At 49.9% G+C, this 12,002-nt stretch overlaps 3 protein-coding genes across 3 annotated transcripts; all 3 read right to left on the bottom strand.

Annotated features, from left to right (window-relative positions):
• Positions 1-33: 33 nt before the first annotated feature.
• BKA55DRAFT_230533 (Oxysterol-binding protein-domain-containing protein) lies at positions 34-4,267 on the bottom strand. Its single transcript, XM_046185268.1, has 2 exons — positions 1,471-4,267; positions 34-1,420 (listed from the first exon to the last, which is right to left on the bottom strand). Exons 1-2 carry the CDS (start codon positions 3,907-3,909, stop codon positions 206-208), a joined length of 3,654 nt encoding a protein of 1,217 aa, XP_046053727.1. The 5' UTR covers positions 3,910-4,267; the 3' UTR covers positions 34-205.
• A 1,453-nt stretch (positions 4,268-5,720) lies between these two features.
• BKA55DRAFT_534946 (glycoside hydrolase superfamily) lies at positions 5,721-8,344 on the bottom strand (the record flags this gene model as incomplete). The annotated part of the gene is made up of 3 exons (XM_046189651.1): positions 5,721-7,726; positions 7,777-8,224; positions 8,279-8,344. 3 exons carry the CDS (start codon positions 8,342-8,344, stop codon positions 5,721-5,723), a joined length of 2,520 nt encoding a protein of 839 aa, XP_046053726.1.
• Positions 8,345-10,957: 2,613 nt separating this feature from the next.
• BKA55DRAFT_503083 (RmlC-like cupin domain-containing protein) lies at positions 10,958-11,815 on the bottom strand (the record flags this gene model as incomplete). The annotated part of the gene is made up of 1 exon (XM_046186978.1): positions 10,958-11,815. The coding sequence occupies one exon, from the start codon at positions 11,813-11,815 to the stop codon at positions 10,958-10,960; it is 858 nt and encodes a 285-aa protein (XP_046053725.1).
• Between the last annotated feature and the right edge of the window lie 187 nt (positions 11,816-12,002).

The raw sequence follows: 12,002 nt of genomic DNA, 5'->3' as shown, positions 1-12,002 counted from the left end.
CGTTCCGGGAATTATAACGGTATTTAGCTCAGATATGAACTCAACAAATGATGGTATTTCAGTAGCGAGATGTCATTGTAACTTATACTATAAGCTCCCACAATTCTACCTATCTATAAACTTCCCTCCCATCGTAGTAGCTGTATTACTCACACCTCGACCTCTCTTTTTGTATAATTAACAACTTTCATGATCAATAACTATATCACCGAATCGTATCCTCATCCACATGGTCTTCATAAATTGGCTCCAATCCCTCCCACGCAACTTGGGGATCACCGTTTGGCCCGGCCTTCTCACGTCGCTCCCAGTACTTACCAGTGAATTGCCAATACTCCTCTCCTGTGATTTCGCAACGCGCCTTTCGAAACCAAGCTGGCACAAACTCCTCGCCACGCTCTTCTCGGAGACGCCGGCGCGCTCGTTGAGCATTCTCCAGGCGATTCTTCTCATCAGCAGCAAAATCGTACTCTCCATCCTCCATAGCCCGTTGATCAGGTCGAAGGCGAGAGTCAGTAGGAGGAAGCCATGGTCGGAGCTTGTCATCGATATGGTTGAAAGTCAAAACAAATGGCGTCAAGTTGAAAGGGATGCCGGTTGGTCGCTCATTGGCCTTCCAAATGAGATACGCGCGATTGGGGTCAGCGAGACCACCGTGGGCCATGTCGCCACCACTCTCCTTAGGTTCATCCACGGCTGCTTCGTAACCTGGGGTTAGGCGAGCGTACAGCTTGGAGTTCCAGCGACCACCGAGACTGACGCGAACCTTGCCGGTTGCATCAGTGACCTTTCCAGATACTTGATATGCGCTCGATGCCTTCCAGCCACGTGGTTTGAACTCAACGTGAGCCACCTCGCCCGTTGTCCAGTTCTTGATCTCCATGACGCCATAGTTGTCGACGGTTGGGTTTCCAGTGATGATACCAATGACAGACGAGGTAACCTTCTTCCATGTGTAAAGCTCCTCCTTTCCTCCAGCGGTAGGTCGAAGCTTGAGGAACCATGTACCCAGCGGGTTGATGTCGAAGGATTTACCATAGAACTTGGACTTCACAGCTGATTCACCCCAGTAAGACCACTTGGGTGACTCTGCGTATGCAGCGCCAACTGGAGGGTGATGGCTGACTTGCTCAATGAAGAAGCGGTAGTTCTTGTCGGGCCGCACATACTCAAAGGTCTCTCCCAACAGAGGGTTGAAAGGCTTGGCCACACGACCGATAGTTGAAGCGTACTCACTAGCAGCAAAAGCAGCCACGTAGATGAGTCGTTCGATCGAGTCGGCTCGGTCAGCAGCCAGGTCAAGCAAATCGGCATACTCCATGTCCTCTCCAGCACGGTAGAGGAGTGAAGTTGGCTCGTTGAAAGAAACAGGTAGAGTCATCTTGGTCATATCCTTGCCAATCATCGACTTCAGAATACCCTACTCCAGATTAGTATTACTCGTATGCCACGGAAATGTAATAAACGTACCCAAAGAGAAATCTTAGGACGGTCATCGGCATCCATCTTGAGCCTCGTTCGAATGCCATTCTCATAACCCTTGAAAGAGGAGCTGATGTCTAGACCGCCAGAAACGACAATATCCTGAGACTTTGGCTTGACCTCTTCAGCGGGTAGTTCAGATACCTCAACCTGGCCAGCATCCACGGCGTCGAAGAACTCGTCCTCTTCTTCAGATTCACTCTCGGACAAATCCACGATAATTGTGGGTTTCCTTCGGACGCTCTTCATCGTAGGCGATTTAGGTGGCACTGGTGGCAGTTTGGTGGCGGCATCTTCAAACTTTCCTTCTTCATCCTCCTTCTCTCTGTCGTCGTTCAATTCCTTCTCAACAACTGTGTCCTCAACACGAGGCACGGCCTCTTCCACACCGACAGGTATACCGCTTTCGATCACCTCTCTTAGCGCCCTCTTTGTGGCCTTGCGTCTCTTCTCTGCCTCTCCAACGCGAGCCTCCAGAACCTCTTGCTCACGAGCCACCTGCGCCATGCTTTCCTCCCACATACGTCTCATATTAGCCTCACGGTCAAGGCGGTATTGCCAGTAGGCGTCACGGTCCTTGGAAATGCGGAGTAAGTCGGCCACCAGAGTTGACAAGCTTCGAATAGCGGCATCGTATGTTCCCAGCGCCTGCGTCACGCTGTTGTCAGAGAGAGGTGTGTTGGGGTTCTGGTTGAGCTCGTTAATAAGGGCTTGGTGAACGTGAGACATTGTTTCGAGCTGGAGCTTAGCGGATTGAGCAGTAATGTTGAGCGCATCCTTGGTAGCTGTGGGTTCTTCGTGAATACTCATGTCGTCGCCATAATCGTCGTCGTCATCAATATCGTTATGCGTTGGCGCTCCATTTCTAGGTGCCCGCGACGTGCCTGCATCAGTCTCAACATCGACAAACTCGTCTTCCTCAAAGCTACCAGTTGTACCGGGGCTGGCATGGTTTGGTCGTTGGTCGACAGAAGAAATCTTGGAGAGAGATCTGCTTGGAAGTTGGGAGCTATTCCTGCGTAGATCTGTGACGCTGGTGTTCTCGCTGTGAGAGTCCTGGAGAGAGAGCGTACTTGGGTCGGCTTTAGCCTGCCTCAAGAGCTCTGCGCCTCGAGCCGCCCGCTTCTCTTCCTCCTTAGCCTGGTCCTTGGACCACTGGATCGAATTATTGAGAGCCCAGAACCATCGCTTGGCCTCAACCTCGTGGTTCGCTTTAAGGGTATATTTAACAGAGGATTTACCATGAATTTCGAATTTCGTCTTTTCATCAGGACTCATATGAAGTTTTGCAATACGCATGTTAATGGCACCACGGCATGCGGAGCCTGCATCGTCTTGGTGCTTGTAGTAGCTGAGAACGCCGTCCTCAAGCACGAACCATCGCAGTTGGTAACCCTTCCTGTAGTTGGTCCATTTCTTGAGATAGCCCTTCATCTCACGAGCCTCTCGGCCGGCTAGAGGATCATTGGATGCAGAACCTGCCGTCCCCTGGGAAGCGGCCTGTCCCAGCACAGCTTTCTCCTGGATTCCACGCTGGGCAGCCACAGCTGCTGGGGACTTTTTGAGGATGGCCTTTGTAGCATCGTCGTTGGTGACGGACTGGGGCAGCTTGCCCTTTCGATCGCGGCGGAAGGGGTCGGCACCGTGCAGAAGCAGAACCTGGATGAGGTTGGTGTTTTTCTTTCTTGCGGCTTCGTGAAGTAAAGTGCCACCAGTCTGGACTGTAAATGGTTCGGATGCGAATTCGGGGCTGTTGATATCGAGAACGGTCTTGACTCGATGCTCTTCGAGAACACCAGCAAGTGCGCCATAATTGCCCCGCGCGATAAGTTCTTGAACTTGCTTGACCTTGGCCTCGGCGAAAAGCGATCGTGAGAGCTGCAGGAGCTGGAAGATTTCGGGGTTTCGTGCGACGTCGAGGGGCAATTTGCCTTGGGCGTTGGCAATAGCATCGTTGATATCCTTTTGCTCTAGAAGAAGCTTCACGACTGTGGTGCGGCCCTGGATTGCAGCCAAGTGAAGCGGGGTGTTGCCATCCTTGTCGCGAGCATTCACATCGATCGATCCCTGTCCATCAGACAGGACGTACTCAATGACAGGGAATTCGGCACACTGGATCGCCAGGTGAAGGATTGTGGTATCGTCCAGAGCGCTTGTGGCAGAAGCGCCTACTGATGAGATGCTCGCTCGGGGGGCGTTCTCAGCTGTCTCGCGAATGGCACGGGAAATGGATGAGGTGTCGCCGCTTCGGAGGGCCTCGACGAACCTGAACTTCCGAACGGACTGCTCGAGGCTTGCGGTGCTTTTCTCGGCAGACGGCGATGAGAGGAATTGCTGGGACTTTGATTGAGAAGCTGTAGGCGAGAGGCCGGCCGAGGAGACGGACTGCTTAGCCCCGTGGCCTCGCGGGGTCTGCTGGTGCGCCATGGGGTTGATTGGATTTGAGGATGAGGGAGTTCTCCGAAGCCTCCCGTCTTCGGAACCGGACTCTTCGTCGCGAGTATTGTTGCGCCGCAAAAGAGAGAGAGCGGCGGCGGATTTGGACCGCTTGTGGGTGCTGAAGATAAAAAGATAAACAGCGGTCAGTAGGTGGAACGACTTTTGATGCTGGGGGTTGGTCAAGCAGAACAGCCCAGGGCCAGAGCAGTGGAGGGGAAGCTAAGTTTAAGTACGAAGCGAAGCATGTGTGATGTGGCCCAGTTGCAACTCGCATCTACTGCATCTGGTGTGCATATGCAGCGGTAATTGCGAGCCAATCTGACAATGCGGCAACACTCTTGGTGCTGTAATAGCCCAGTAACAACAGTAATTATCACTATCACTTGGACTCACCCGTCACCAGCGTCAGACATCTTGGCCGACGTCTACCAATAGATCGAGACCCCAAAGTTACTCTTTGTCGAATCGAGGCGGGGAACAAGAGAAAATAGGGGCCAGATACTGGATTTGCAGCAAGGAAGTGCGCTGCAGTAGGTATCGTGTACAGGGGTCGTGCTGGTCAATGCTAAGCTGATGTGAATGCTGAGCTTTGGTGTTGTTGTTGGTGAGGGGAAAAGAAAAAAAGTTGGCCGCCAAGTTGGAAGGAAAACAAAAGCGACCGGATTTAGATGATGCGGTTGATGAATTCGTCACGACAGAGCTGATCAGCCAAAATTGTTATGGATGGTTGCTACTGTACAAAGGTACAGACAGCCCAGAGGAAGGACAGCAACAGCGCTGTAACTGGTCATGGAGGGGCCTCTTTTGGAGCTTCCCACCAGGTGGAGAAACCTTCTTGGACAGGCGATAGGGGCACTGCCACTATCATGACAACCTTCAGATTCTACCAAAACAACCTGATAAGTTGAACTGAGGTCCCTGTAATCTTTAATGTAACATTTACCATACATCGCTTAACCTGGCACAGCTGAGCATTCGTCACCTTTCGGAGATTTCATACCATTGCTTCCTCACCTCTCTCTCTCTGAGGTGCCTCTAATAGAAGTTTCTCCTCATACCCGTCCAATGACGTCTTCCCCTCAAACCAATCAATCAATCAAGCTTTACCGTGACAACAACCGGGTTCCTTTGTTAGCTCCGAGGAGGCTTGAGCCTCGAGGATCAATCCGCCCGCGACCAGGAATAATAAACCGCTAAAAGCCAAGCTTTTGAGTTTGACGTCGCCAAGGTAACTTCGAATGAGGAACACGACTCAGAAGCCTTACCATTCAATAATCAGAGGCACGTGAAACTAAAGAATTCTTGTTGTTTTATCGCCGTCACAGCCAGGAATTTATACTTACCTTGTCTTGAACGTGTTTGATGCAGCCCTGAGGCACAAATTGAGTTATAGCGGCAGCCACTGACGTATCATTCTGCTTTCAAAAATCCCTATTTCGACACTGAAGTGCTCATCAGATAATAAATAGTCAAAAGGCATGCAGCACAGACACGATTAATAAGCAAATAACGTTGGAATATTGTGCTTGGGAACAGTTCATCAGGTTATCAGAGTATGAGCCATGTGTGACGTTTCAGGTCTTAAAAAAAGTTCAGAGCTCCTTGCATCAAATATCATTGAATTCTGACCGTAACATATGTATGTATTCATTCGATACACATTAGCATAAATAGGATGGCATGAAACTGTAAAGGCTGTTGACCTCTACATTAAGAAGGTATAATCAAAGAAATCTTGACCTTAGGGACAAGAGAAGAAAGAGGAGCGATCAAAGGAAGTCTAAGGAGTGTATCCCACGCTACAGCACAAGCACCTGGAAGAGCACCATACCAGCCAGGGCAGTCAAGCCAATGGCGAGGGAAGAGGCTCCGGCAGTAGCGGGAGTGATCGGGGCCGGAGCATAGGTTGCGGCCGACGCCGGTACCGACTTGTAGCCACCGGTAGGAGCGGCAGCACCGGAGGACTGCTCACGAGTGGGCTTAGCCTGCTCGAAAACTCCGGGCTTAGCAGCTGTCTTGAGCGTGACAGGAGGAACGACAACGGTGGTGTAAATAGTGCCGTAGTAATGAGCCTCCTTAGTGGCGATCTTGGGCATCTCAGGCACAGGCTTGTAGATCTTGATGGGCTGAGTCTGCTGCGCAGGCACAGTAGCCGTGGTCCACGAAGCAATCTCTGTGGTGACGGCGCCGACGACGCAGTTGGTAGCACCAGGAGCACAGTGGCTGATGGTGTTGACCTGGCTTGTGTAGAGAGTCTTGATCTCATGGTTGTAAGGGACATCAGTGGGAACAGGCTTGCTCTTCTCTGTCACAGGGCAGACTGTGGTGTAGACAGGGATGGTCTCAGTAGTAACAGATCCATAGGGGCAGTCAACAACTTCAGGAGGGCACTTGGTGACGGTGTGAACACTCGTGGTGTAAACAGTCTTGGTCTCATACTGAGAGGGCACAGCGTAGTTGGTAGGCTTAGCCTTACCAGTAACGGGGCAGACAGTCGTGTACAGAGGGATAGTCTCGGTGATCACGTAACCATCCACCGCAGTATGGACTCGGGTTGTGCAGACCGTGCTCGTAGTCACGCTGACAGCAGAAGTGTTGTCAGGGTACTTTGTGTGAACTGGCGATCCCTTGGTAACAGTTGCAGTGCCAGAGGGGATGAGGGTCGTGGGGTTGCCATTCTTCTGAGTATAAGAGGGAGCATCGTAGGTAGTGTTCCAGCCCTTGAAGGTGCTGAAAGTGGTCTCGGCAGTAGCAGACTCAGTTTCCTGGGCAGAATCCGTTGTCTTGGCAGTTCCTGTGATTGTGTTACTCTCGAGAGTGGCATCGGTGGTCGACGTCGCGGCATCGTCAGTGGTTGCAGAAGAGTCACTAGTAGCTGTGACATCGGCTGTGGCGGATGAAGTACCGGTGCTCAAGACACTGCCAGTTGCGGAGGTCTCAGTGGTGTCAGCTGAAGAATCAGTGGCTGTGGCAGATATTTCGGAAGCAGTAGTGTCAGTGGCAGAACCAGAAACGTTTGTGGCAGAGCTATCGGTTGTCTCGGTTGCCAAAGAGGCATCAGTAGCTGCGGAGGTATCAGAGCTGGCTGTGGAATCCTCGGTCGAAGAAACACCAGAGGTGGTGGTAGTATCAGCAGTTGTCGACCCGCTGGTTGTGGCAGTCTCCGTGGAAGAAGCGTCAGAGGTTGAAGAAGCATCAGAAGTGGTTGTTACACCAGTAGTAGAAGAAACATCGGTAGTAGTTGTGTCAGCTGTTGTAGTAGACTCCGCAGTAGAAGTAGCCTCCGTGGTAGTGGTGAAGGCAGTGGTGGTCGTAACAGGAACAGGGTCACAACCATATTTCAGCGCATCCATGACATGCTGATTATAGTCCTTGCCATCAATCTCGTTACCAGCACCACGAGTCAAGTCCCAGAGAGAGATACCAGCGAAGTGAGTCTTGTCCTTGAGAGCACAGACGACATCTTTCATGGCTTCTGGCTCGAGATAACCTCCGCCCGGAGCAGCGGCCTTGCTAGCAGGGAGACCAACGTAGAGCTTGGCGTTCTGACTGCATTCACTGTCCTCAACAATGGCCTCCCAGTCATCGTAGTTGAATCTATCCCATGAGACTGAGGGGTCGGGGATAGCATCGCAGCCAGGGTTGTTGTAGAACTGGATGAAGAGGGCGTCGAACTTGGCCTGATTGATCATGTCTTTCATGTAAAAGTATTCGTCGCTAGTAGGGCATTGGGGCGCGCCAGTAATGATAACGTCGTTGTTTAATCGGCGAAGCTCGTTGATCATGGCGATATAAGGGCCGTTGGCTGATAGTTGTTAGCTGTTATGCAGGTCTTGAAGATGCAGGATCACGTACGAAGGTCATGCTCGATATCAAAGTCGAAACCATCAACAGCAGGACGAGTTGTACCATCGTCACTGTCGAAAGGACGAGGACCATCCCAGCTTTGATCATAAGGACCGAAGGCCTTGTACAGGAAGTCGGCAAAATCAACGCCCTTGTCATTAGTGGTCACCTTGTAGTTGCTTCCAGCCTCGTTGTAGACTCCACCAATGCTCAGAAGAACCTTGACTCCGCGCTCCTGGCAGTATGGAATGCCCTCCTTAATAGTGTAGCACTCACTGAGGAGTGATGAGGAAACTCCATGTTTGTTACTGAAGACACCAGCCGCACAGTGTCCGGCAAAGTTGGTACCAGGATAGCCTGACTCTGTATGTTCGGGAGCCTGGTTCACAAAGGACAGAGTAACGTACTCTGGGCCGGAATCACAGTAGGACTTGAGAGAATCAGATCCAAGTTGCCCCTACAGAACTTGGTCAGTTAGTTGTTCCCAAGACAGATTGTAAGTTAAACAAACCCAATATCCATTTAGTCCCAAGGCGAGACCAGAACCACCGGGAATAGAAGGAATAGAGATAGACATTGTCACCAAATGAGTGACTGGAAAACTGTAAAAGACTGTAAAGTGGCCGAGGCCGTTAAAGAATGTGTGATGATACGGGTATCAAAGAAAGGACGCAAACCAAAGTTTGCAATGAGGCCTGGGACCGAGCCGTCTCCAAGTTGACTGTCAACAGAGTTGATGGGAAATACAGAGAGGAACATCGGAGAAGAGAGGGAAAGCCATATATTATGGAGGGAACTACCACTCGAAAATTTCTGCTCTAGACGCATCTCTCAGGTCAAAGCCATCTCAGCCGCTGGCTTCCAGCCATTTGAACCGGTGTTTTCCTATCTAGGACATAGTAAGGAGTCTTCTCGCTAGAGGAGGACCATTTAGAAGTAAACCCCCGGGTTGTCGATGGGGTACGGCGAAATCGGCCGCATCGTGCAAAGTAATCTCCGCCTTAGAACAGCAAAAGAAGCCTCTTTCTGTAAATTCTTGCAGTTCAGACACCTGAAGGAGGCTATCGATTTCAGGAACAGGCTAAGCGTTGGTCGAGAGTGGACTTGGGCGGCTGAGGGACTATCAAAAATGGGCGTCTGAGCCGCGTAGCCGATGCGCCAAGGTGAGAATGGGGACGGTGATAAGGTAGACTCAGCCGCTAAGCTGCGTTTATGGTGTCATTATACCACACTATGATTGATATGGGAAACGGTTCAGAGGGGAATTATGGGAATTGGATCTTGGCAGGCCAATGATTCCTGTCTAAGGGTGAATGATGGGCATGATTGATATCCGCTTGGAGACAGCGCCAACATTAAGGTGTCTGGTCACTATGGTGAGGATGTAAGTCTTAGGGGTAATATGAATGGGGATAGGGAATTGACTCGGTTCGATTATCTCCGAGTATGCATGTTCAGAGTGTCGTTGGTCCGATTACGCAGTTGATAATTCGATCGAGGGGCTCAATCTCTCCATGAAGGTAAGTTCATAGGGATAGGGTCTTATGACAAGAAGATTTCACATGCATCACTTCTGTCTCTGCCTCTAGGTGAAGAAACTCAGGTCATAACAATTGACATTTACTGCAAAATATTTTAATGTGATGAAGAAACTGAGAGGGGCTGTCACTTGATGTTGGTATCTACCCCTGTTACACGTGGAGTCGTGGAAGACTAAGCGATAGAGCTAGGGGTTCCTGCATCCAAATCGACCAATCGCGTGTTGTTCTCGCTTTGATCAACACGCTGTAGGGCTAAACTTTTAGCGCAACTACCTAGGCCGTCACCGCTCCTGATTTCCACTTCTAGCAAACCCCTGATGCCTCCGGAGGTTTTGGCCAGTAGTTTGATCACTGAAGTGACGGCTTGTGCCCTAGAGACTTGGCGGTGACAGAGCGTGAACCCCTGATGAAAAGGGTTTGGACTTGACGTCTACCTACCACGTTGGGAGATTGCCGATCCGGGGTCAGTCCCTGCCTGATCGACATTTTTCGCTTTCTTCCGAGTGGTGTTGATGTGTCAATGACATCAAATGCTGTCACTGTGTATCTTCAGATTCATAGGTAGTCAGACAAAAACCCTTGTTGAAGAGAGTGGCTGACTCGATGGCTGTGAAAAGGAGTCGAATAATATTCCGAAGCGTCGTCAGCTTAGACTTGAGCGTGGCTTTCTTTCCTCTTTCTTTTGGATGAGGCTAGAACCCATAGTTTGTCTTTCAACAGCACGCTAACCGTCTTGTCAACTAGTCTAATACTTTTTCAATATTCCAGGCTTTTCAGCTTCGCCTGTTTTTTTTTGTTTTTTGTTTTTTTTTTTTAAAAAAAAAAAAAAAAAAAAAAAAAAAAAAAAAAAAAAAAAAGCACGTTCATGGTGTTTATTGATATTGCTTATAATTGATGCAATGCCCCCTGAGAGATGGTGATTCACCAAAGCTCACCAATTATCAGTATATTTTCGGTTCCATTCATCTTACACAACTTTCTCGCCGGGTCATCTCTCACCAAATCACCACGTGTTGCTTGGCAGTCGACATACATAGGTAGAATTTCCAGCTGCCAAGGCTATCCCTTGCACTTCTGGAGACCTGCATTTACCGCCCACCATTCGATATCAGTATTTTTTTCATTCTTTCTAAACTCGGCGTGTTACGCAACGTGGCTCTCGACTCTTTTCCAGAATATATCTTGATGGTTGGCCTGAATTCACCCCGTTACTACCTTTTGACTTCATGCTCCTCCCTTGTTGTCGAGTCATCTATTAGTTGACGGTCCTCTTCGAAATTTCCGAGGGTGGCCCTCAATGCAGGGGCCAATAAATGTCACTCTCGGCGCTTTGTTGGACGAAATAGATTAACCTACCGCTCAACAGGGCATAAGACGGATTTGATCAGCTCCCCACTGCTTTATCATGAGGTGGATAAAGATGATTTTAGTAGTTCGCTAACAGCAAAAATCCTTACGAACTTACCATCCACTTGTTGGAGACTTTGAAAGGACAACTTCAAGATGGAACGATTTTTTTTTAAATATGGTAAAGAAATCATTTTTACTAATTCGCGCTAAATACATCTAGAGACTTCTATTGGTCGTATTGCTCCCATTTTTCTGTCTAAATAGCATTCCCCGGCTTAGGCAGAGTTGTCAACCCGGATTTAAGCAGTATCCAGAACGACAACCTCGGCCTCGGCCTCACCAATGCTCTCAACGGCGAGCTTATCACCGGCGTTGACTCCATCAATGAAGGCACCATCACCCTCGTGAATCTCGGAATCCTCCCGGCCATCCAGACGGATCTTGGCCTTTCCTCCCTTGGTCATGGGCACATGCACATAGACCTTTCTCTTCGTTTGCTCAGTAGCGCCTCCGCCGACGGTCCACTCAAACTTCTTGCTTGGCTCGATGATACCAGCGGCCATGACAAAGTCGGCGTGAATGGGGATGGTGTCGGGGATGACAGGCTCAGCATCCTTCTCCTGTTGGGCTGTAGCTTCCTCGCCTCCCTTGAGAGGGCTCAGAATCTTGACAAAGTCTTGTCTCTTGGACTCATCGCTGAAGTGGCGGGTGTGATATCGGGGGGTAAGACCACGCTTCCAGGGGATGGCCCAGATCTGAAGAAAGTGGACTGTGTCTGACTTGTGTTCGTTGAATTCCGAGTGGGCAATGCCAGTTCCACCAGTGGTGAACTGGACATCTCCACGATGCATGCGGTAGAACTTGTCAGACTGTCCTCCCTCCTTGCCCTTGGTGAGCATTGAGTCTCGGTGTGTAAGCTCTCCTGAAAGGATATAGCTGAAGATCTCAAAGTCCCGGTGAGGGTGAGTAGGGAAACCTGAGTTGGCCTTTACTCGATCCTCGTTGAGGACACGAAGAGAGCCAAAGTGACTGAACCTCGGGTCATACCAGTCGGCGAAAGAAAAACTATGGTATGTGTTCAACCAGCCATGATCACTATGGCCTCTGCTGCTGGAGCGATGAGGAGTGATCTTTGCGTGACGGAGAGACTTGGACATGTTCTTTGCGGCGTTCATTTGACTTTGAGTAGTTGAAGTAATTGCTGCTGTTTTGTTTGTGAAAATGTTTGTTGTAAGTTGTTGAATGTGAGTGAAGTAGTTGTTTGGATAGATGATGATGAGGAGGATGGAAATTGTAGCGACGAAAATCGCAATCAAGGGACTGACGCGAAACATATATAGACGA

Source organism: Fusarium redolens (genome assembly GCF_020744475.1).
Source record: "Fusarium redolens strain MPI-CAGE-AT-0023 chromosome Unknown BKA55scaffold_3, whole genome shotgun sequence".
Classification (NCBI taxonomy): domain Eukaryota; kingdom Fungi; phylum Ascomycota; class Sordariomycetes; order Hypocreales; family Nectriaceae; genus Fusarium; species Fusarium redolens.
The sequence above is the reverse complement of the archived record's forward strand: the minus strand, read 5'-3'. Positions and strand labels throughout refer to the sequence as shown.

What these genes read in the sequence shown, in the direction of transcription:
- BKA55DRAFT_230533 (XM_046185268.1), bottom strand. Translation starts at nt 3,909, where the DNA reads ATGGCGCACCAGCAGACCCCGCGAGGCCACGGGGCTAAGCAGTCCGTC. An exon ending in GTCCTAAGATTTCTCTTTGG is followed by an intron (nt 1,421 to 1,470) that starts GTACGTTTATTA and finishes AATCTGGAGTAG; the next exon opens with GGTATTCTGAAGTCGATGAT.